General features: G+C 40.9%; 1 protein-coding gene across 2 annotated transcripts; it reads right to left on the bottom strand.

The window, feature by feature from the left end:
* Window positions 1-1,586: 1,586 nt before the first annotated feature.
* iqsec1b (IQ motif and Sec7 domain ArfGEF 1b) lies at window positions 1,587-22,096 on the bottom strand. 2 transcript variants are annotated; one of them, XM_062416491.1, is made up of 13 exons: window positions 21,787-22,096; window positions 16,663-17,921; window positions 15,886-16,047; window positions 14,138-14,260; window positions 12,457-12,623; window positions 11,826-11,965; window positions 11,186-11,215; window positions 10,950-11,075; window positions 10,755-10,854; window positions 10,463-10,624; window positions 10,158-10,334; window positions 8,646-8,695; window positions 1,587-6,445 (listed from the first exon to the last, which is right to left on the bottom strand). In XM_062416491.1, the coding sequence occupies exons 2-13, from the start codon at window positions 17,913-17,915 to the stop codon at window positions 5,897-5,899; spliced, it is 3,039 nt and encodes a 1,012-aa protein (XP_062272475.1). In that variant the 5' UTR covers window positions 17,916-17,921; window positions 21,787-22,096; the 3' UTR covers window positions 1,587-5,896. The 2 variants fall into 2 exon arrangements, with proteins under 2 accessions (XP_062272475.1, XP_062272476.1); XM_062416492.1 differs by lacking the exon at window positions 8,646-8,695 and having other exon boundaries at window positions 6,297-6,445; window positions 21,787-21,917.
* Window positions 22,097-24,953: the final 2,857 nt, after the last annotated feature.

Here is a 24,953-nt window from a genome sequence, read left to right as displayed (position 1 = left end):
TTTTTTTGTGTGCTCTAAATCTTTTACACTGACGGTTTTAAGCCAAAAACACATTAACTGACTAACAACTGAGTAAAATATAAACTAAACAGATTTTCTGGTTCTGGTCCTATTATTAATGTTGTTTATAATAATACTAATAATACTATGCCCCTACTGGGAGATAAATTTGAGGTTTGCTTTGATGGGTTTAACACTGTTAGTTGGATTTAAATGCCTTTTTTTATTTTGCCATTTTATATCCTGTCTTCATGCATTTTATGTTTATATAGTATTTATATTGCCTTGTTGTTGTACATTTCAAATACATTTTCCTTGCCTTCCTTTGCCTTGATGGCTCTTAAACTTTTGTTTGAGGGATGGGATTGCTTTGGGGGACCTTAGTTTAAAGACCTGGGGATTTCTAAAATTCAGTCTGCAGCCATGCTTTTAGGGACACTACATCCATTTACATTACAACAACTCACTAATGTTGTCCTGTCGTTGTTACAACTGCTTAAGTCTGAAACTGGTTACATAATGTGATACAGTTCAGACCTAAAGCTATAGTCCTAGTCTAGTTCTATCCTGGCTCATGTGGTCCAGTAATTACAGGGTCGGTGGTTTGATCCTTAGCTCATCCTGTACTTGAGCAACACTGAAGCCCAAATTGCATGTGACAGCCAAGCAGGGCACTGTGAAGCATTTTGTCTTGCTTAGGAAGTAAAGCACTATATAGTGCAGTCCAATCACTCCAGGACCACTTAAACTTTAGATGTAGAAAAAGTGATATCAGTGTGAATCTAGGACTTAAGGACCGCTTATCTTTTACGGTATCAAAGCCAATTTAAATGTGGTTGTAGGACTAAGACTGCTTACCTTTTTTAGGTATTAAAGCCAATCTCAGTGAGGTTCTAGGACTCCAGGACCACTTATTTTTTTTAGGTATTAAAGTCAATGGAAGTGTGGTTCTAGGACAGGGACAACTTACCTTTTTATAGGCATTAAAGCCAATATAAGTGTGGTTTATAAGTGTGGTTCTGGGACTCTAGGACTACTCTCCTTTTTAAGGTATTAAAGCCAATGTAAGTGTGGTTCTAGGACTCTAGGACAACTTATCTTTTTGGGGTTTTAAAGCCAATATAATTGTGGTTCTAGGACTATGACCACTTATATTTTTTGGGTTTTAAAGCCAAAAATAAGTGTGGTTCTAGGACTAGGACCACTTAGCTTTTTTAAGGAATAAAAGCCAATATCAGTGTTGTTCTTGGACTCTAGTACCACTTATCTTTTTTAGGTATTAAAGATGATATAAGTGTGTTTCTAAGTCTTCAGGACCACTTGTCTTTATTAGGTATTAAAGGCAATGTAAGTGTGGTTCTTGGACATGGACCACTTATCTCTTTTAGGAACTAAAGCCAGTCTAAGTGTGGTTCTAAGACCCCAGAACCACTAACCTTTTTCAGTAAAGCCCATGTAAGTGTTGCTGTAGAACAATAGGAGCACCTACAATAGCCAAAGACTTTTAGTTCTAGACTTACTCAGTCATTCAATGGAGAGCAAAAACAAACCCATCCTCCTACAAAGCAGGGACACTCAGACGCAGCTCAGGTTTTACAGTATATCGTTTTATTATGCGTTCTCAACATCGTCACAGTACTAAGTTTTACATCAATAGGGTTTTGTCTACTTAGAAACAGAATGCATAATAAAATAAGAGCACTCCTGCCTTCCCTTTGACTTCAAAAGTGGGCTGTGAGTGTGAGAGAACAGGAGCATCTCAGGAAATAAGTCAGAAGCATGTTAACTGTGTAACAGTTGGCTGTTCATCTCTACATCCTATGATAATTCAGTCCTGTCCGAGGCAGAGAGAAGCAGTTTGATGATTATGTAAAGATTAGAGGGGAGCAGGAATGCACCTTCAATGTAACTGCAGACATTGAGTAGTAGTAGTAGTAGTAATATTAATAATAATAATTAATAATAATAATTTACAGACTATTTACATATGTTTCTCTCTGTTTACTACCCACCAACGCTTGAAATGTTTCCTCCCTTTCAGACCCTTTTTACTTCATGAACTTACATTAGATTTCCCCAGATGGATTTGCTATTTACACTCAGCAGTAAACTGCTATGTCGTTATACTGTACAACAGAAATAGAGGTGAAATGCATGCTGGAGAAGAATGACACAGCTTTATAATGAAGAGACTCACTAGCAGGCCAGAAATCATGTAAATGTAAACAAGCATCAATCAGAGAAATCAAAGCTACACTGAACTTTTTAGGGTCTATTCAAGCCTGCCGCTCGAAAAAATAACACTTAGAAAAAAAAAAGAAAAAAAAAGAAACGGTAGGCATCAATGGCATGCAACAAAGCACCTCACACAGAATCTGGACAGGTTTTATATAATAGATCAGTCTTCTGAAGGAACTGGAGAGTGGTGACTTGAAAACACTTTATTAGACATAATATGAAGAACCATCAATATTCAATAAAGCTAGCTGACTTCTTGGCTGCTTTCTTTCACATTATTCCAAAACAATTAGATAGTGATGATCAGACTTTGGTCTGAAGAGAGAGGTTGTGATTGGTCAAATGCGGGGTAATGGTGGGTCAATTCAATCTGGTCCCCAATCTACTTGGTATAAAACTGATTTGAAATGCTATGACCATGTAATTTTGGCACTTTCCTGACTCCGCAAAACATAAACTATGCTGGATTAAATGCTGTAGGTGCTGCATATTTTAACATACCAGAGCCAAATATTAGATTTTAGAGTACCCTACTGTACATAGAGCCTGGATCATGAGACCCATGTTGGTACCACTTTCTAATAAGGCATTCTTTATAAATGATTCACAGGTGGTAACTAATGGCTTCATTAATGGTTACTAAATACTTAAGTAATACTTTATGGCTCACTTATAAATCCTTGATTAGAACAATTGGGTTGCAAGGTTGTGAACATTCCATTTAGATGGTGTTCCTCTCCTAGCATGGTTTCCCACAGTAGACTGTTTAGTAGAGGTGGAAAGCCACAAAGATCCTGACACATCTGTTCTTGGTATACAATGTATTTTTAGAGGACAACCTAAACAGCCACACTCAGTAAACACATGGCATTTGCTGTGTGAAACCGTACCTATGCTATGCTGCTTTTCCCAGAGGGTACATTTTTATTCCATAGAAGTGTTTCAATTTCAATTAAAGTTACCCTGTGTAGTTTTCTCTTGGAAACAAACAAAAGTCATGTTTACTTCTTGTGTTTCTCACCAAAATGTCAAATACACTGAAGGCATTTTCTCTTAGAACATTTCCAAAGCAAGCGAGTATTGACCGGTATTGCACTCTTCTTCTTTACTGCCTTTACAAGCACATTGATATGCTTCTTTGAGCGTTATCGCCACCAGCTTTACAACTGCAGACTTGATGGATTATTGGAAATACACTTTAATGACTACATACCATTTAGAACCAATCAACTAACATTTGTTGCCTTGGAGATTTTCAGAACTTGGCAACTCCAATGTTCATATTGGTGGCTTTTTACATCAAGCATTAGCAAACTATTTAGTGACCCTTACTTAAGCTATTAGTTATAATTGATAAACTCTTTATAAAAGGTGTTTTATTAAAAAGTGGTACCTTGAAAACTGGAACCTTGGGAAAGATGTATTTAAGAATACTGATCTACTGAACTTGACAACAGTAATGTGTGAGCCATTGACAGATACATGATAAATATGGAGATAGAGTTCCATTCGTTATTCTCATTGCTGTCTATTCATTATCACACCATTTTTTTATTGGCCGAGACCTTTCCTCTCAACATCCAGCTTCACGTAAGATCCGATAAACTAATATGTATGTGGATCAGGAAAGATACAGATTCATCCTTTTGGAGTGACACAAATACATGGGTGACTTCAGTTAGCTGTAATTGAAGAAGTCAAAGCTATTCTACCATTCATTTTCAACAACTGTCAACTGTAACACTGGTAATAGTTTGGGAATACAAGGATAGTTAGAAAATAGCCTTAAAATACGTTGTTACATGCAATTATTATTCTTTGACATTCTTTATCAGTGTGAAAGGTCCAATCGCTCCAAATCCATGTGGATACTTGCACTTCACTGAAATATTGAGGAAGAAATGACAGAGGATGTTGAAGGGGGAGAAAAAAAAGACAAACCTAACAGACCTAAACAAAACAGAATAAACACCAGATTGCAAATGCTGTTGGACAAAAAAGTAAATACATATTGCACATACAAGTAAAAAAAAAAAAAAATCCATCTCATAGTCTTTAAGCAGATACAGACTAATTTCTGCCACTGATATCAGCTATGTAGAACAAGTGCTGTGTCTATCGCTGCACCCCCGCAGCAGAATATGCTCCAGCACACCAGCCCATTGCCTCCACTCTACACACACACACACACACACACACACACACACACACACACACACACACACACACACACACACACACCACAGATACTGTGCACAGGATAGCCGGGAGGTATAACCAGCCGCCATCCCATAATATGTCTAGAATGATGATTGATATAAAACAGTCATTTGTGGTGAGTGAAGCATGAGTGTCATCACCGTCGCAGGATGATAATTATTGATTTTTTAAATTTTTTTTTAGACTGTGGCGTCCGCGTCGCTCTGAGGGAGAAAAAAAGTCAGACGGAGAGAGAGAGAGTAAACAGCACTCGACGCTCAAGAGACGCAAAAACCAAAAAGAGGGACAGGGGGCACACTCAGCCAGCTGAGAGCTTCCACGTCAGGAGAGACACTTGAACAGTCATGGTTGCCGTTTTCCCTTCTGCACAGTTCGCACCGATTCCTTCCACTTCCGCAAACATCATCAAAAACGTCCTCCTCCTATGGGTCGGGCCCGTAGAATCCTACCAGGTCGCAGCACAACATACAAAGCATTTGATAATGTTTCTTGGACTCTGAAAAAATAGTTAAAAAAAATAAAATGACGGCGGACGAGCAGCTAGTACTGAAAGGGCGGACATTCAGATGTTTGCTCGGCAAGTCGCTGTGGAGACACAACAAACTGCAAAACTGACAAGTGCGGTGGATGAACGTGTACGCGGGCCGTCAGCAATCTTAACAGAGTTCTAACTCAAAGGCAACCATATACGTTAGTATTCCAGCGTACTACATTGCCTAATGAAAAGCTTTGATTGGTCTCTTAACAGTGAAACTACGCCACCTATGTACGAGTATAATACTGAGATTTGTAACTGATGCCATTTTGTCCTGTAATAATAATTATAATTATAACAGTTGATATTATTTTACAAAATACTATATGCACAATATACATAAAGCAATTTCTGTGACTAAATTAGTAAATGCTTCGATAATTGGCACATTTATCACTGCTAACAGAGATATCACAGTGCAGCTGTGAGCTACCGCTACATTAAATATTCGTACGGCTACTGCTGAGGCTGACCGTCTCGTCTCATCTGTCTGTCTGTTCAGCCAAACCATCCTCACACTAGTTTAAATCACTTTGTAGACACTAAAATCAAGATTACTATTTTACTTATTCTGTAAAGTACTAGTAAGCGAGATATTTGATCATGTTCCTTTAATTGACTGAGGAGAAACAGTAGGTGTGGTCTTTGTGCATGCTCTTGCGTTGTTGTCTGTTGCTCCTGAGGCGTGGATTATAATCTGAAATGAGCAACCAGGAAAAGAACTGTGTTGAATAAACTGCCCTCTAAGAGAAAATGCTGTGAAGGAGGCACAGGATCTCGTCTGCCTTCACATTTTCTTGGAGAAGCAGACCGGTGATGCACAGTGCGACCGTCTCGTCAGTCGAGAGTGTCGGAGTAAAATCAAAGTTCAGTCAAGAGAGCCCAGAGAGGCTCCCATGCGCCTCACACCACTGTACTGATGCCGCTGTGCTTGGGCTTGGTGCTGCTGGGGGCCTGGGAGGGCGCCGATGGCGGGCCGTGGTGGTGGGAGGAGTGCGTCGAGTGGGAGGAGTGCGCCGAGTGGGTTGGGTGGCTCCCGTGGCCGTGCTGCGTGTGAGAGTGAGGTGGGAAGGGTGGCTGCTGCCCGTGAGAGGGGGGCGGGTGGTACTGGTGCGGCGGGTGCTGCAAGTGGGCCGGCGGGTGGTAGTGGTGGTGGTGGTGGTAAGGCGGGGGGTTCTGGGTCACGTGGCAGAACTGGGCGTGGTGCATGCCGACGGGTGTGTCCGTCTCCACCCGGGCCGTGTGGTGCAGGTTGGAAGGGTGCGGGGTGTGGGAGATGAGGGTAGGGTGTGGGGTCTGAGGGGTAGGGCTGGGAGACTTCACCCGCCTGGTGCCAAAAAGAGTCCCCAGCAGTGAGGAGGAGTTGGGCAGAGACTGGCCGCTGTGGCGGGATGGGCAGTCTCGGCTTGAGGGAGTTCTCCGCCGCATGTGAGGACTGCTAATGATGGACCCCTGCAGGAGAGAAGACAGTCAGATCACGACAGATAAACAGTGGACACAGTGTGCTTCAGACTGCTGATATGATACTGATGATGTCCGGTGGGGTGCAGCAGATAAAGTGAAAGTATACTTGCTATGGATTCAAATGTTGTCATTTCAGAACAGAACAGAGTGGATGTGGATTCAGTGGTTTTGGTTTGTACAGTGTGTACTGGTTTGTTGAATTCACCAACTGCATGAGTGGCTATAGCTGATCTAAAATCTCACATGATTGGCTTTTGTTGCTTTGTGGAAAAAGCGTCACTGCCTATGTTTGTCTATCCATGCTAACATGTCACGGTCGACTCACTCTAAATGGTTTGGAGGCTCAGCTTGCTGAGCTTGTCAGTGCTTGCAGCATCTGCACTGTCATGAGCACACAAACAGCTTCTAAGTCTTCAGATCCCCTCTCTGAATGCAGATACTGTTGACTTTTCTGCCACTATTATATCTGGTTCCCAAGGTTACAGTGTACTTTTTCATTTCTGTTTCCTCCCAATTTGGAGGTCACAGCCTGTGTACAGTACACACATTTGTATGGACTAACCTTTTTCTACTGCCAAGTTCAGGTTCATTGTGAGTGCACTTCTGACCTAACTGATGTTTTGATAATTCTAAATTTCCACTCAGCCAGACAATCAAAACCTTCATAGCATTTTTTTTATAAAGACTCAAAACACAATAACACAGAATAACATCAAAACAAATGTTTACGTTAAAGAAATAAAGCAGATCTTTCAAAGCCATGCATGACATGCAAACTAAATTATTCACCAATGACTTAATAAGTCTAAAAGATTCAGAGACTATCTGTTTTTATAAATCTTACATCAATGTATTTGCATAATTGATAAAGCAGTCTGACTTGTGCAATGCATTCTGCTGTGCATTGTATTTGGGTTATTTCTATGAAAGCATTGTTTTTTTAAGGGACCACAATGACCAAAAAGATTAGAATTTATCAATACACAAGTTAAAGATTGATAATTATGTAACTTTTCATAGAATGAACATTCTATATAATGTTAGCGTCCTGCAGCCAGAACACATTTTCCTGTGTTCTGGTTTTTCCTCATTTCAGTTTTTAATTGCTAAAAACTGAAATGAGAAAAACCCTTGGTAAGTTTTGTGACCAAAATCAATACTAAGCACATATTGAATACTGATAAATCACCTGACCTGGTCTCAAAAGCTGGATGATACTGGGACCAGAGCCTTGTTCTTCTTACGTCGCTAAACAAATCTATGGCTAGCGTGATACAAGCCATCTAACAGATAGCTTAATTATGTTGAGATGATTACACAAATCTTGATGATTTCTCCATAACCTAGAAGGGAATATATGTTCGGGAGATGACTGAGCAAAACTAGCAAAGAATGTGAAAGGTCCTTTCTAGAGCCGGTGTTTGGTTTGTCCATTCTGGGCTACTATAGAAACATGGCAGTACGATATGGCGGGAGTCATGGAAAAGGCCCCACTTCCTATGTAGATATAAAGGGCTTAACACAATGATTCTTAGTTTCAGGTGATTAAACACTAATTAAAACATACTTATGGATATTAAATTCCAACCTTCTGGCTCCAGATAAACGTCAACTGAAAACTTGGTTAACAGGTCTCTGGTCACAGAGTTATCTGGCTTTTAAGATCTGTTCCTTCATGGTATGAAACCTTTTGCTGCAATACATTGCTGGCTAAGTACAAAGACAAGAATAGAAGGGGGAACACTTAATGTCAAGGCCAGGGGTCAGTGACAGGAAGTAGTTTTTAGACTCGATCACTTCAAACTGTGAGAACATGCAGTAGCAACTGACAGAGGTCGGCCAGGTCCACTTCGAGTAAACAAAGTACAAAATTCAGGAAGTGGCTAAAACTAACCAACTAAACATAAGAGTAGAACTCAAAGGGATGTTTAACAAAGAGCAGACCGAATGTGAGTCAGGAGTATTATTAGTCATGCTCTATACATGAAGGGTTAACATGTGTCAGCCACAGCGGGTCATTCCTGTTCAGCCCCATGCATGCACGGCGAACAAGGTGCTCACAACAAAATAACACCACCAAAAAACAAAAAAAAGCTTGTCAAACTACAAAGAAACATGAAAACTTGTGTGTTCAGAGTGAACAACATAAAGTCAGAGGACAGCTCGGCATCAGTTGCATCCTACTTACTTCCATATTGCTGTCTAGTGATCCTGCACTGCTGCGTCTCCCACGCTTGCCTGCCCAGAACATGTAACATGACAGATTAGACACGCCTGGTTAAGACGTGGAGTTGCATATGCCTTCTGTCTACATCGAGGGAGCTAACACCCTAAGGTGACAAAGATGGCACAGGTTTAGCTAGTGGCAGACTGTCAATAAAGCAGAGGGGGTCGAATGGGGACTACTGTAAAGGGAAGCTGCTGTTAGAAATCCACAACACAGTCAGCTACAAGGAGATTTCATCAGGTGTCTACAGCAACTTAAGGTACAGCTGGCAGGAGACCTTTCCATAAGTAAAATACTTAATACAGCAATCTGGCTGTATTAAAGGGGACTCCAGTAATTTAGTATTGAACTTCCATGATGTTGGGGAAGTTATAAGACACAGATTAAAAGAAGTATGGTCAGAATTGAAGCAACAGAGCCCCAATATCCAGATTTTAAGAACTTAGAATAGGTAAAGCTCCAAAACAGTGGATCCTAAATTTCCCATAATTCAATATATAGCATCTTTGCCTGCCTTGTCAATGCCAACATCTTTCAAACTCCAAGCCTCTCATTTGCAACCCAGGCTTTCTGTTAGAAATGTATTTTCTCTCAAACCAAGAGGAAATTACCCTGATGACATCGTCAGGCTTATTTTTGGAGTCACAGAAGACATAATACTACTGTTCACAGGCTGAGTAGCACTCCCCATGCCTGGTAAATTGACCTTGTGTAAACTTGTGTGTAAAATCACTAGAGTTCCCTTTTGAGGCTAATTCGTGTCAACTTTTTACAAACCAAAATCAACTTCAGATACTGTAATTTTTAAAATTTCAGTGACACAGAATGATGCTCAAACATCTGCTGAGGGAAATATATGTCTCAAAAATGTCCAATCTCTTGGGCTGTGTAAAGACTGCTATTAAACTGTGCTGTGTCTAAAAAATCTTCAAAAGCACTGATCAAAGCAAGTACTAAAAGCTCTGTTCTCTGATGCTTCTTCACTAGTCTGAACCTGGTGTTGAGGTCACTGAGTTTGGTTTGAGCAGCTCTGTAGTATGGACTGTCGAAGCTCTGTCTGAATCAACCACACAACATTAATTCCTCTTACCACTAAGACGCTCAAATTGATCGCAGTGACCTACATAACGCTGCCTCCTTCCCTGTCGGTGATGCAGGATTATTAGTTGATGGCCTCCAGTAAATTACACCTGGGCCCATTAGCAAACACACCCATCTTTATCTCTTTGCTTCACTGGTTTCATGGCTCAAGGGAATGTTTTCTCTAAGAGACTGCACTGGCAAGTCAGTTGTAGTGGCTAACACCCAAATCAAGACTGTACAGGAACTCAGCTTTTTCCAAGTTTACGAATCCATTAGCATCCAAGAGTGAATAGTATCATGCCAGCATCCAACTCAGGTACACGCTCTACTTTGTCTAGCAAAGGGATGAGACAAGAGAGGGTAGGTTACTAAGGCAATCCTTAGTTTTACCTGCGTCTGAGAGGTCACGCAGGGAGCTGCTGAGGGCGCTCCTCTTTAAACCTTCACCGATGGCATAGCTGTCGTCGAGGCTCGCTCGGGTCAGGTTGCCGTTGCCCGTTTCCTTCTTTAACCCCGAACTCTGGGACATGCTGGGCCTCACCACCCCTTTCTGTTTTTCTAGCTCAGCTGTAAGAGGAACACATATGCAAAATTGACACTGATACAGACCTCTGTTTCAACTGATGCAATACTACAGCTTGGTGATACTTGTTGAGAATAGATATCTAGAGAAAAACATATCAATTTTTGCTCACATTCTATTCGGTACTTCTCCATCTCTTGGACTTCAGCGATAGATTCACGCAAATCGTCAGTAAACTTTTTGCGGTCCTGAGGGTTGGGAGCATTGAAGTTGATGAGGACTTTGATGTCAGCTCCAGGAATGGCCGAGGTCAGTCGAACTCCATTGGGATAAACTAAGGAGTGATGATATCAACACTTTAATCTGTGTCCACACATAATAGCCTATCACAAGCAGAGTCGATAGAAATTAGTTTTTTTCTATAATGGACATACGGTCTGCATAAATGTCTCAATGGAACTTACACTGATTCTCAAAGAGCAGCACTTGCATGCCATAAAGTGAGAAGGACTGCCGAAAGCTGTACGTCACAGAGTTCTTTTTCTTCTGGAAAATTTTGGTAACCTATGAAAACGTAGAGAGTATACAGCATTTTAGATTCTTCGGGTGACATTCTCAGGTGGGCTTCCGATGTGCTGGAAGAATAAAGACTGCCGTACCACTAGTAGGTCATTAAAGAGGAAGATTTCCCTTTGGTGCAGACCCAACTTTTGTGGTTTGTTGGGGTCAGGCACTTCAAAAAGCCTGCAGTAACAGACCAGCCTCCGATGGGGAAGAGATAGTACCTGCACACAGATTTCGGAGTCATTCTCTTTTTGTCTCACAGACAGCTTTCAATATATAGACATTTGAGAACAGATGATGATTGCTTGATGACAGAAAGAGTATTACTTACGCAGCCCAGACCATGGTGTAAAGAGCCAATCTGTGGAGATCAGTGACCAGATCAGTCATCATCAAAGAACAGACATTCTATGTAATGTTCAACAAGAAATATGGGCCCAATTTTAATTCAGGAGTGCTACTTTTCTGGGTCACAGACAAAACATGTATGTGTCCCTCAGGATTAAATACCCTTTTCTTTTTACTACATTTTGTTTCTAGTTTGTGTCAGCCTTTCTGTTCATGATGGATGAGAATCATGCCCCTGAAAGGAAAGGTGGGATTTCAAGTAAACACCTTCAGGATCATTGGGTGCGAGGCTGTTTGTCTTAGTTATTATAACAGAGTGTGTCAGATGGTACTTTTCTCAGCCAGCACTTAGTGCAAGAGACATATTACAGTCATTCAGCATGGAGGTCTCTGGTCCTGGATTGATGTGTAACAGTGAAGAAAGTATGTTCTAGTAAAGAATGCTCTTTCATTTCTTTTTCGCTTTTAGAAAATGTATGCCATGAATAAGCTAGTGCTGTCTGTGACAGCTCAGAGGGGGTAATTTGTTTGTGCACACTCCTGCTAGATTCAGCGTGTGAATGTAAGGGAAGATATAAGAAATGGCCATACTCCAAGAAACCCATGGGTGAATTCAAACTCACCGGCTTTTTACCAACAATAAGTTTCTCCACTTTCTGAACCTGGGACACATGGTCTTCATTAGTCTTGAGCTCCCGCTTTCGAATCCGTTCATATATCCCTACCAGCATCTCTCGGGGGATATCCTCCCCATCATCCACTCCTGTCAGAGGATGAGAGAGAAAAGAGAGAGAGAGAGAGAGAAAGAGAAAAGAGAAGGATTAATGATTAATTCACGGATTTATGAGAGTTGATGAACCCTAAAATTTACTTACATACTGCGGCGCTGCACATACATCTCACAATACACACAGGAATGTCCTTCAGAGCTCTCTCTGAGGATGTGCCTTTCTCCTCCACTCAATACTGTACTTTAATTATTGGCACTCCAATAGGCAGAGAAATGAATTAGCCATGCCACAAAGCCATTTCTAATACCCTCAAAATCTGTTGAGGGCAACATAAAAGTGCTTTGCCTCACCAGTAAGGCTTTCTTGGCCATGACCTACAAAAAAACCGTATTGACACGTCTATTAATCAAAGCAATATGCATGGACAAAACTCAATTTGAGGTGAATATTTATCCTTGGAGCTGCACAGTAAAGGCTCAGGGACAGTAAGCTGGATGTGATGCAGGAAAGAAGAACAAAGTACCTCGAAGGTTCTTAACAAAGTCCTCCAGCTTCATCTTCCTTTCAGGCTTGACGTTGGGGCTGTACATGTCAGTGTTGAGAAGGATGATGGCGAAGGCCAGAATGAAGATGGTGTCCGGGTTCCTGAACTGGCGTACCACACCAGGGTTGCAGATGCAGTAGCGTTGGCTGTGAAGAGGATGTTGAACAAAGACAATTTTAAGTGAAAGTGACATTAAAATTCAATATGAAATCAACACAGTACATATCTCCTTGGTGTTCATTTTGACTCGCACATTTACTTATTTGGTATATTACTCCTGGAATCTGTACGTGATACATAATCATGCTTTAAATCTCAGAGTACCATAGAGAGAGCTGAGATTATAGGACTACCAGATGCTGTGGGATTCAACAGTTGAACATTTGCCAACAAACTATCCTGAGCATTAAAAAAGATGGCTAACGTTATCCTTTCCATAATGTGGGATGAACACAGTGCTAAATAAGCTGGAGCAATGAATGATTCAGCAGGTATGTGAACAGCAAGTAAAACCCAGCGGGAGTCAATGTAAATGTTACCAAGCTGGGCTAATTAGCTTCCATGGAATTCAAACTGCACGACGGTCTTGTTGAATATTGCCCAGAGGCTCAATGCCCCCCCACCCCCCACCCCACGCCACACACACACACACACACACCTAACTGAGGAGTTAAAAGTTGCTGGAGCATGTTACTAACATTAGATTTCACCACATAAATATAAAGACTTCCCTTCAAGGCAAAATAAATCAGTAAGTCTCACTGTTTGTGATTAGTTCCACTTATGGCTAAGGCTATCTATATTGATATTGATATTGACACTGATATTGAAATTGCACACTGTGCTGTAGTCATAAACAGTTAAATAATGCTCCATAGCCTCAAGTCAAAAATAAATCAGCCAGTTTGATTGAAGACCATCAATAATGCCTGCAGCCATCAAATAAAGCCATTTAACATCTTTCTGTGTCACAATAAGCAACTTCATGATCATATCTGGAGTAGACTGCAGGCGAGCGCCAGATGATCAGTTATCATTATCTCCCCGGTGTAACAGTGACTTCAGTGTTTACTGAGGCCGAAATGTCCTTGCTCTGTGCTGATCGAAGCAAATTCTCTATGGGCATTAGAGCACCTTCCTACCAGACGTTGGCAGAAAATAAATGAGGGACAAACAACATCCGTTAGCAGCCCTAAGGGAGCTTTTCTCAACTTTTTGAACTAATTTTCTCGAAATTATATTCTGCATTGATGTGACAGAACAAAGTCTGGATTTGAAATTGCATTGCTGTACTTCTGTCTGAGAGTGTAAAAGGAAGACACTGGTGTCACCTCTGTTTTAGAGGGTAATGGTGTTTTTGAAATGGTGCAAAGCTGGTTCGTGCCACCTATTAATCATACACGCTGTGTTGGTGGTAAATACTAAACATGGTAATGAACTCGGTAATGACCATAATGTCAGGTAATCCTCAGTTGGTTTCAATTGATGGAAGACCCTAATTGCAAAAATATCAGTTAATTCTTTCGGTCTGGGGACGATTTACATGACTTGGGGTGATCATTTCTATGGTCTGGCCATGATTAAGTCTAAGTTGGTTTGGGAGATGGGGCTGGCGGTACTGTCACATACTTTGTCCCCAGCTTTCAGAGGAATTTCTCACCTGTAGGCCTCTATCAGCCGCTCAACTTTCTGTGCCTCTCCTTGGACTCTGATGTGGGCCTGGAATTTCCTGAGTGCCTCATCCAGTTCCATACTTGAGAAGTCCATTTCATCCACCACACAGCTGGTAAGAAAAATAAAGTTAGCAGTGGGAAGATCAGTTTGGATTGGAAAATAGACATGATCCTTTCAAATGGGAATGACATGATTGTTTTATGATTTGTTCATGTGTAAACTACATTCATTTAACAGGTAAAGTTCCCCTATGATTTTTGTTCAACATAAGATGATATGACTGCTGTCAGCTACAAATGACAAAAATCTGTACAGCCTTATTTCAGCTTGATGACACAATACCTTTTAGATGTTACCAAAAGAGTTTTAGTAAATTTTCTCAACCCTAAGACTTCTTTTTTCTTTTTTTTGTTCTTTCATTCTTTAAATAAAAGTCCTAGAAGTGGAAGGTTTTTAAACTCTGTCAATAGCCTATTTTAACTTTTGTTACTTGATTAGTTGTGCTTCCAATACAATTACTTGAAGCGGCACTAATCAATTTTTTGTTGACATGGTGGAAGAAAAACCCAATATTCTATCTCTTTTGGATCTGTTTTGGTCTCCACCAACTCCAGAGAAAACTGTCTCTTTAGATGCTAAATGTTTCACTATGTTCACAGGGTAGTTGCTAACATTGTCTGTCTATAGTTTGGTGCAGAGCAGGTAGTGTATCACAGTTATCAGAGCTTTTAAGCTAAAACTAACCGACTTATGTTCAGTGTCACTGGTGAGAGTAGTGAGACTGAACAAAATAACAACAGTAAGTTACAGGCTGTAGAAAAAAGAGAAAAAGAAACTACCTAGAAAATGCTACAATGTTTAGTAAAGCTAAGGGGAACTGCAAAGTGCAAACTGCAAACTTGGTAATAGTTCTTTCTAGATGTGTCATTACAAACAACCCCTTTTACATTCAAAATAGCCCACTATAGATAAGTGCAGTTTTAAAGCAGAACCTAAACTTACAATTTAGTTTTTTTCACACTCCTTCCACTTAAATAAAGGTCCTAAACACTTCTTTCTCAGCTGAAGTAAGGATTGTGACTCAGCTCTCCGGAGCCTCAATACCGTGATACCTTGCATGCCAGGATTTATAGACATTTTCTCCAGAAGCCCTTTAGATATGCCTTTCAAACTGACAGTGACAGACCTGGCGTAATCCTCAGCTGCATCTCAATGAGCTCTGATAGAGCTGGTGCGCTTCAAGTGTAAGCTTAGATTTGGTATCTCTAAGTCTGTCTGGTCTAAAGCATAAAGTAGAGGCTCTATTTAAATGATGCCACAAAAATAATGACTGGAAAATACGAGATCTTTATGATTTCCCCACTTCTAATAAAGGACTGAAGAATATAAATGGAGTCCTTATGTTTATCTGGGAATCATAATTTCCTGAGTGGATTCTATTTCGGTTTATTTCCTGGATGTAACTTGGGTCATTATGTGATACTCAGAAACTCCAAAGACTGTTTGAATGAGTGTCGATTGCAAACTGGCAACCCTATTTGCAAGTTAATGATAATTTATGTTTATGTTCCTAAGAGGCCGATTAAATAAAAAATCTGTGCAAAGGCATAGGTTACAAGTTAAATCAAAAGCCTGTTTTGAGAATCTTGAGGTTTTCAGGGTCGAGACAAAATTATCCATCTGCATAAACAAACACGTCAAAGAGTACATAGACATGAATAGCTTTAGACTCACTCAAGGACATCTCGGTTGAACTGTTTCTGTCTGTTACCCAGGAACTCTCCAATCATCTGTCTACTCAAGCCCTTCCTCTGGAGCAGGAAGTGGGCCACACCCACCGGAGTGTCTGGAACAAAGTTTCGCTCAATCAGATACTGGATGCCTTTTTCTGGTTTCCTGGAGACACAGGAGAGACAAAAAGGGAAGGAGTTAGGACACAATCCAAATCTGTGAGTATCCCACTACACTTCTGCCCCTGGCCAAATGTGTGTCAGATGAGAGACAGGATTAGGCGAGAAGGAGGGAGGGAGGTGGTGGTGGTGGAAAGAGATGAGGGCTGAGAGTAGGGAGGAGGGAAGCTACTTTCCTCGGCGGTGTTGATCACAAATGATTAAAAGGAACTTAATGGCCAGCTATGAAAGAAACTAAATCCACAATCATCTATGATTAAATGGAATCACACAGGCTCAGATGAACCACTCTGCATGAAGTGGAGCAGAATGAATCATGGGCTTGTTTGCACCTTAAGTAGAACAGGCAGAAAGGCGCAGTTCAATCAATATCACTGCATATTTATGGTATGTAAGAGCTTCATGTTGGGTTTGTCAACATAAAACATTCTCTAAACCATAAGTAATGGGCTGGATCAAATTTACATAGCCTCTTCTATCCCTTATTGGGTATGTAATGTGTGATTGTATAATTTGAAGGTTAAAAGGTTCAAGCATTGTATCAGAATATGTCTGGCACTGTGTGGAAAGTGTGTTAATAGACATAATGCAGTGTACATACTTGTTGAAGAGGTTTAGTCCAATGCGGTAGTGCCTTTTACGGATGATATCATTGCTGAATGCAGGCGAGTCCCAGCTGTTGCGAGTCTCTTTGTGGTACGTTTGCTTGCTGAGCGTATGCTCCCTCAGGCTGTCTCTGGATGAGGACTCGGAGCTGCAGTTGATGGTGTCGTTGGAGTTCGATGTACTGTTGATGCTGTCGTTGTCACCATCAGAGAAATCGGACTCCGATTTGCTCTGGCGGTTTGCAGTGCCATTGATGGCCAGATGGGCCTCCAGTTGTCGTGGCCGATGGCGGGTGCCGTCATCTTCTCTGGAAGGCCCTCGGGGTGGCAGGCCATGGCTGATGTGTTTGGGGCTGCTCTGCTGGTTGGTGAGGGTCCGGTCGTAGGCGTTTTGTCTCTTCAAAGAGCTGCGGTCAGAACGATCACTCAGCTCTACAGAGCTGTCGCTGGGGGGCTCAATGGTCAGTAAGGGTAGGTGGTCTACCCGCAGACGCTGCTCTTGGCACTCCAGGGATGGTGTGCTGCGGCAGCTGGTGTCCGTGTCCCCTTTCTCATCCTTATGGGCCAGAGACCAGTAGTCCTGGGAGGAGTTGAGGGAACGCTGACGCAAGTCTGATTCTGTGCTGGAGGGTCGGTCTACAGACTGAGACAGAGGCAGGGGTGGTGACAGCTCCTCTTCATCGATGTAAAGGGTGACATCACTGTAAGACGCCGTCATTTCGTCCAGTTTTCGGTGTTCTGCGCTGTGAGAGGGTTTAACTGGGCAGCTGACCTGCCTATCTAAATCCTGGTGCCCTCTAACTGGCTCTGACTGGCTATCGTCACCGTGAAGGCTGCGACAGTTTAGAGCGTCATCTATGGACTCAGCTAGAGATTTGACCTGCCTGGAGAAGGCATCTTCTAGTTCTGTGATAGCATCTGTGAAGTCACTCTGTGTTGTGGGGGTCTTAGCCTGTACCCCCATCTCCTCACCATGCTCTGACTGCATCAGTGTGCCAATTTTGGTGCCATCATCTGTTAGTGAGACTTGCTTTCCCTCGAAGTAGGAGCTGTGGACTTTTTCAGGTCCTTCGAAGGAAAACTGCATTCTCATATTGGATAGGACTATCCGTCTGGACATACGGTTCTCAGACATAGAACTTCTAAGACGTTCAAAGTTCTTGTTCATCTGGTACTGGCGGAAGGCTGTCTGAATGGTGCGAGCTGCATGTCGGGTTATAAAACGGCCACCATATTTCCGCTCTAGCATCTCCACCTGGAGGGAGACAGGGAAAGTTAGTGCCATAAATACTTCTGAGACACAACTCTGAAAACTTTGTCTAAATAGTCCCATGACTGCCCTTGAACCTTGAAAATGTTCTCTGTAACGGGACAACTGGTGATAATGAATCACCAGTGATGAATGTGATGAAAGTGATAGTGAATCACCAGTATCATCTCAGGTGCATTACAGTAAGTGCTCACTCTCTGTACACTTCAAAGGTTGCTGAAAAATGTAATGGGAAAGTTCATTTCTGACCTTAGGTTCACTTACTAGATTTCTCTACAACTTTCAACTACATTGACAGTCTTCATCAGCGCATGGGGTTGTCATGGCAATGGCTCACTTATCATCTTTTGACCTTGGTATGGAACTCATGCTTTGGACATATGATGACAATTGAGTTATAATCCCCATAAAACCTGACAAACTCCATTAGCTAATGAAGACCATGAGATGTAGTTAAAAGCACCAAGCTAGTTTATGAATCTTGACTTAATAATATCTTGACAAGCTAGCAGTGAACAGGTTTGTAGTTTACCCCAAAAGCAGCTGTGATCAGTTTCATGGATTCCTGAGTTGTTTTTAATGGCAGAAGACATCCATACAAATGTCATCACTCCTGCAGTGTATTATATGACTAAATATGCTACCTTGGAGCTTTGAAGGGCAACCACTGTCAGACATCCGAGCTAACCACAGCCAATCCTCTGGAAAGTAGCCAACTAAAATCGTATAAATCTTAATAAAGACATTTTTCAAGACTATAAATGTGCAAAAGATACATTTTGTTTGGAGAATCACTTAAAAAAACCCTCTCTTTATCTCTGAAACATAACCAGTTTTCATCAGGCTAGAAAAGTAAAGCCATTACTGTACCTTGGAAACATGGATTAGATAGAATGAAGAATGAAGTGCTGCTGCTTTATCTGCCTTTGTCATGGCTTAAAAAGAAGAGGAGTGATGATGGCATATGAAAAAATTTCCTGAATGTAGAGTTTATTAAACTCAAATTGACCCCAAGGGAAGATGGATAAAGTTGGATTGTTACAGGAATCCAGACTGACAGATAAACTGGTAATGGCCCGAATAATGATAAAGAACTGCGCTTGCAAAAAACGACCAAAAACAAGATTTTGAGGGAAAATATGATTATGGTTGAGGACTGCGGTGTGAATGGACATAAAAATGACTAAGAAGAGACCACAAATTGAGATGTAGTAAAGAGCATGTGTAATGAAATATAAACTAATTAATTGTGGGTGCTGCTGTATTTTAATATCCCTAATTAAGATAAAGATAAAATGAACGTGTTTGACAGGAATCAGTCAGGTGTATATTACATTGTGTACGCTACACTGAAATGACTGAGATCATTACACTAAAGTGATGTGCCTCTAATTGAGATGGTAGCCAGTGCTGTATTACATTAGCTCTGTCTCTCAGCCCTGTGCCTTTTACACATTGGCCTAGTTCTCCACCTATGGAGTCGTGATGTATAATGACACTAATCATGTTTCTTCACTGTATGTGTTGGACAATGTGGCTCGCCACGAGTAACATGGACCATGACAGTGAGTCTCAGTCCAACAGGCTACAACTGTCACTGCATAACAAGAGGGCCTGTGTTCTTTAACCACAAACGCAGCTGACACAACCACAAGGCCTAACCAGACTGTACTTTATGATTTGTATTTGACTGCCAGACAGCAGCTTACAGTAACAGCTGATATAATAACCACGGACTGCGAATTTATTACATGGAATGTTACATGTTGTTTATTGCTAACAGATAATTCATAAAGGCATTTTGTTACATGTTGACCAATTATATTCACTCTAAACTTGTCATGTACTTCATATATTGTCATATATTGCTGGTGGTCCTAAATACTTTCCCAATAGATTAGAAAGGACTCTATCGGCACTGATCATGAGGTGCAACATAATCAAGACAGGAGAAATTATGTTTTTTGAGGCAAATGGGGAGTTTTAGCTGTTAGACTGCCTTTTGATTACATGGTGGAGCATTATGCTTTTGCCAGTGCTACTTTTTCTTTTCTATTTGGATCTGTTGAAGTTGTCCATATTGGGGAGATCTGCCTTATTATCTGCATGATCTGAATGGCTTTGGGTCTGTTTCCACTCAGGTCTAGAATTTTGAGTACCTCCTGTAGAAAATAAAGATATAACTGGCATAGAAAAAGTGAGACACCTGAATCAAATATTGATCTGGTCTAGCTGTAGGTCAATCCCATAACATAAATATAACTGAAATCGAAGTCTAATTTATTTAAGTTCAGTTCATCTCACAAAAATTGTATTCATAGGCTTACCAAGCAGAAAAATTTAGCAAAGCAAGTGATTTTATTGGAAATTTGTCGAATCAGTTCAAGAGGGATTTGCAGCCAAGAAAAGAGAAAAACCTCCTCAGACCAAGCCATAAAAAATCTAAAAGGACTTTACTTCTAAGGGAATAGGAAACACCATGAATATTTTAAGCACACATGGACTCACTAAAATTTGAAAGCAGACTGACCAAACCAAACGTGCTTGGTGTTTTCACCTGTCTTATCGCCTCAGGATCCTCACCTGCAGTCTTACTGATGTTTTCTTTGATGCTTTTGACACATATCTCTGTCCAACGGTGGAGTATTAGCACTTGATCGAATAATTGTTTGTTTGCTATTATATGTATTTGTCCGGAACATTCCTACTGCTATGACATTACATGGCTCACAAAAGTGGTCTTCTTCTTTTCCTTGTTGTAATGACCTAATACAAGGGTTGCATTGGTCAATGGAGCAGTTTGAAAATCTTTTGCACCATTTCACCTCAGTACATACCACTGCTGATCAGAACAAACACTGTCTATTTGTCTTGTGATATCCTGGTTTAGGCAGCTTCTCTAGAATTTAGTTATCACCAGATTTTGTGTTTGTCCATGCAGGCCATGACTCCTTGTTACTACATAGATAGCAGTTAGCATACGATAAACATTCCAGTACAAAAAACTAAAATGATCAGCAGAAAAGTGATCCGGAGAGCAATAAAACCCTGTGTACTGAATTCTGTTGAGACACTCAGTTCCTTGATGTGGTCAGAACAGGCTGATAATTCAATATTGACCTTAATGGACTTTCAGTGGTGATCACACCATGTTTTTCCCGATTCTGTTGTCAAAATTAAAGCTGCATTAATTGATTTATTAGGAACAAGCTGTAAACACGGCATTGACGTGTTACAAAGTTGACATAGCTAATGTATTTGCACAAAGTTGTGTATTTACACATCAGGCAGACACAGAGCAACATTAACATTCATTTGTTGCCATGTATCTGGTGGTCTGACTCTCCTTTTAGCTCTGTTTAGGCTTTGACCAACTTCTGAGTTGCTAAAGGCTCATTATGTTCACCAGCTAGTTGCTAACTTTGTCTCTCAGCTGTTTGGGTGATGGAAAAATAGTGTACAGAGGGTTTATTAAAGTTTTTATGCTGTAAACAGCTGCCTGCTGCTGCTGGGAACAAGGTTGATGAGTGTTGAAACTGAATAAACTGTGAAACTGTGGTTTCATAAAACCAAAATAGCTTAAAGACACAAATGCTCCTGACACTGTAGAGCTGAGGGATAGAAAAAACACAGTTGGATGATAATTCTCTGTGGGTTCATCACTACAAGTGTCACTTTTTATATTGCATATGGTTATTTGTTCAAATACAAATACTGATTAGTGCAGCTTTAACGATTTTATTCCATTTTTTCTTATTAATATTGTGATATCCTATTGTGTCAACCATGTTATCCAGTCCTATACTAGGCATACAAATGTCCCTGTCTTTGTGTGTCCTTCCCCACTCACCTGCTTGTCCTGTAGGTCTGATGAGAGTTCATAGCTCTCTGACAGTGAACGGGAGCGCTTGATGGCCTCCTCCTCTGCCTGCTTGCGGAGGATGGACTGGGAGTGCTGGAGCTTTGGTCGGCGTGGCCGTGGGTGGCCGGGCAGCAAGATGTGACCGTAGAACTGGTTGTCCAAGTGGCCGGGGCCGAGCCCGCCACTGTGGGTCACTGGGACGCAACTGTAGCCGCCGCTGGGGTCCACAGAGGCGCCCACCTCACTGCCTGGAGCATCACCTTCCACACTGCAACACAAACACACACACAGCACACCAGGTTAGTCTGCTGAGTCATATTCCTGCGGGGTATACACTGCTTTGTGTTTCAGCAAGAAGCACGTGACAGAGGGACAGAGTGAACTTTGATACTGCAGGCTGAGTATAAATACAAGTGAGAGAATTTATAGCAGCAGTCTGAGTGCTGCCTGTCGCCTTTACACATTGTCTTCACAAAGCACAAAATACCTCAATACATCCTATAAAACTGTACCAACTACTGTTGATTATGAAAAATGTAATGTTAAAGAATAAATCCTAAATATCAAAAAACACAAAGCTCTGAGATCAACTTCTCCACAAAAACAAAGCCACACAATGTCAATAGTGAGTACGGCATGTGAGGCAGCGCCTTGAATATAAAGATCAATAAGGATCTTTGTGTAGTCACACCAGCACAAGCACCAACCTGGAAAAGCTTATTGGATAAACCCCGGCAGTGTTGAGCAATGACCGGCTGAACCACAGCCGATTGCAGCAGCTAAATGTCAGCCACAGATCTGTTTACTTGCTCCACACCTCTCAGACTGTTGTGATTAGCTGAGCGGTTTAAAGTGCACTGTGCTTTGGTACGTGGGAGACAGCTCAATAACCGCTACAAAGCTGTTTTTTTTTTAACGGTAAGACAAGACAGCAACCCGATCTTACTGCTTTTTGAATCTGTGAAATAGCAAGCTGTCCTTCAGCGACAGATGCCTTGATTTTGTAGAATGTATGTAAGCCTATTTCTTAGTGCTGAGGTACAACTGGATGCCAATATAAGCAGATTATAATGCATATTAAATATAGAGATTGTAATTTAATGAACTGACTGAACAGGAAAATACTCAAATTTGGGGAGCTGGGAACCATCTGTTCGACATTTATCCTTTTTAAAATATTTAAAGGTACTTTGGGGAGCTTGTGACCACTAGTAGGGCTATAGAGCAATGTTTTTTTAAAATACTGGATCCTTGTTGTTAGAATGTCCGGATAATGAAATGCACAGTCTGCATTAGTCTGCTGATGGTTTTCCACAATTCACCTGATCAACAACTGGTGGCGTTAATGTGCCAAGAAATGAAGGAATTTGTTACAAAAAGGATAAAAAGAAGACTGGTCGCAAGCTTGTAAAAAAAAAAAAAAAAATCGTAAAAAAATGTGTAAAACAATTGGCTCTTCAAAGCTCGTTTGAGGTAAGAAATGCATTGAAAATATTAAATGTAGGTCTTAAAGGATGCACATGAGTTTTGGGAGAAGAAAATTAATGTAAAAATACCTTTGTTAACAAAAACAACAACAAAAAATCGACAGGGTACATTTACACAATTAATTGTAAATTAATCAGTTCATTAATTACAATAATTGTTGTCGGTTTCGTTCCAAATGATCAACTAATCAATTGAGCGACTTAGTCTTGCAATAAAAAGAGCTGCAAAACCACCGTGACACCACCCAAAATCAACATCTAACTCCAGAGTAAGGCACTAAATACTGTCTGGTATGAGAGTCAAACATACTGTACAGCCATCAATCATCTGCACACAGCAGTAGTTTACAATACTACCATCAGAGATCAGAAAACAGCAGAAAATCCATGTTAAGGTGTGCCGGCCTGTTGTTGCCTGTGTTCTGACCTTGTACAAACAACCCAAAAAAATGTTTTCAATCCATCAAACAAAGAAAGGAGTGAGGTAGTTATGAACCAAGCCTTTAAAAACACGACAGATGTTTTCCTTAACTTCACCTTGCCAGTAACACTCCATGTCTGGAGAGTGAGCTTTTCTGCCTTAAAGGAACTTTTTAAACAAAATTCAATCAATCTTGTTGAATTTAGTTTGTCATCAATTGATGGATGAAGTGGAAAGGCTCAAAACAAGGACATCCATCAAGAGACATCTATCATTGTGTAACCTTCTAATAACCTAACCTCTGTGGGAGAATGTGTAAAGGTTACATAACTAAAATGAAACCTCTAACACTCACCCCTGACCTTAAACAAGAGATTTTATGTACTTTTCTTGCAAAAAATGGTCAAATGAATCATTGTACAGGATTTAAAAGGCAATGACAAACAATGTTGTCCTGCTGGTAGATTCATGGGTTATTTTGCAAGCCTAAGACAAACAACATGTTTTTTTCCTTTTATTGTGGATGCTGTGATGCCTTTCAGCCAAGTCACATAAAGTGAGGTAGGTTGTGGGTCCTCAGTTATGGGATAACATCTCTCATTAGAGAAAATGTCCTCTCTCTCTCTCAGCAGGACACTCAGTCCTAATTACGCTCTCTTCATTTTCACTCTCCTGTCCGTGCATCTCATTCTAAAAAGGAACACATCTAATCAGAAAAAGAGAGGGTCCTTTAATTAGACTGAAGCGTTGGTTGAGATATGTGTGCTCCTGCGGAGGATGTTTAATTGGAAATGTCCATTTGTTTGGATGGAGCGAAGCTTAGCATGCTTGAAATGTGGCACTCAGCTCGAAAGCGAGAGCAGGCAGACACCTTTAGGAATTCAAAGTGAAAGCATGATAGCGCTCCAGGAGTGTTTATGTCTTCAGTTAGTTGGTTATGTTGCGTTTCTGAACAAGACATTCTCTTACTAGTTAAACAATAAGGAACCACAGTTAGACAACAGACAAACAAGCTTCACTAAAATACTAAAAAGGGTGGTTGAAGACAACTTTTCAGTGGAAATACATAAAAGATGCTTTTAATTTCAATATATGTGAACCCACTCTTCTTCCCCTGACATGGAGGATGAGTCATCCCAGCAGTCAAAGCGTTACTGATCCAATTCCCTTAGACTGCATAGAGGAAGAGAGAGAGAGAGAGAGAGAGAGAGAGAGAGAGAGAGAGAGAGAGAGAGAGAGAGAGGGAG

Source organism: Scomber scombrus, chromosome 3 (assembly GCF_963691925.1).
Source record: "Scomber scombrus chromosome 3, fScoSco1.1, whole genome shotgun sequence".
NCBI lineage: Eukaryota > Metazoa > Chordata > Actinopteri > Scombriformes > Scombridae > Scomber > Scomber scombrus.
This window is presented reverse-complemented; position numbering and strand designations above follow the sequence as displayed.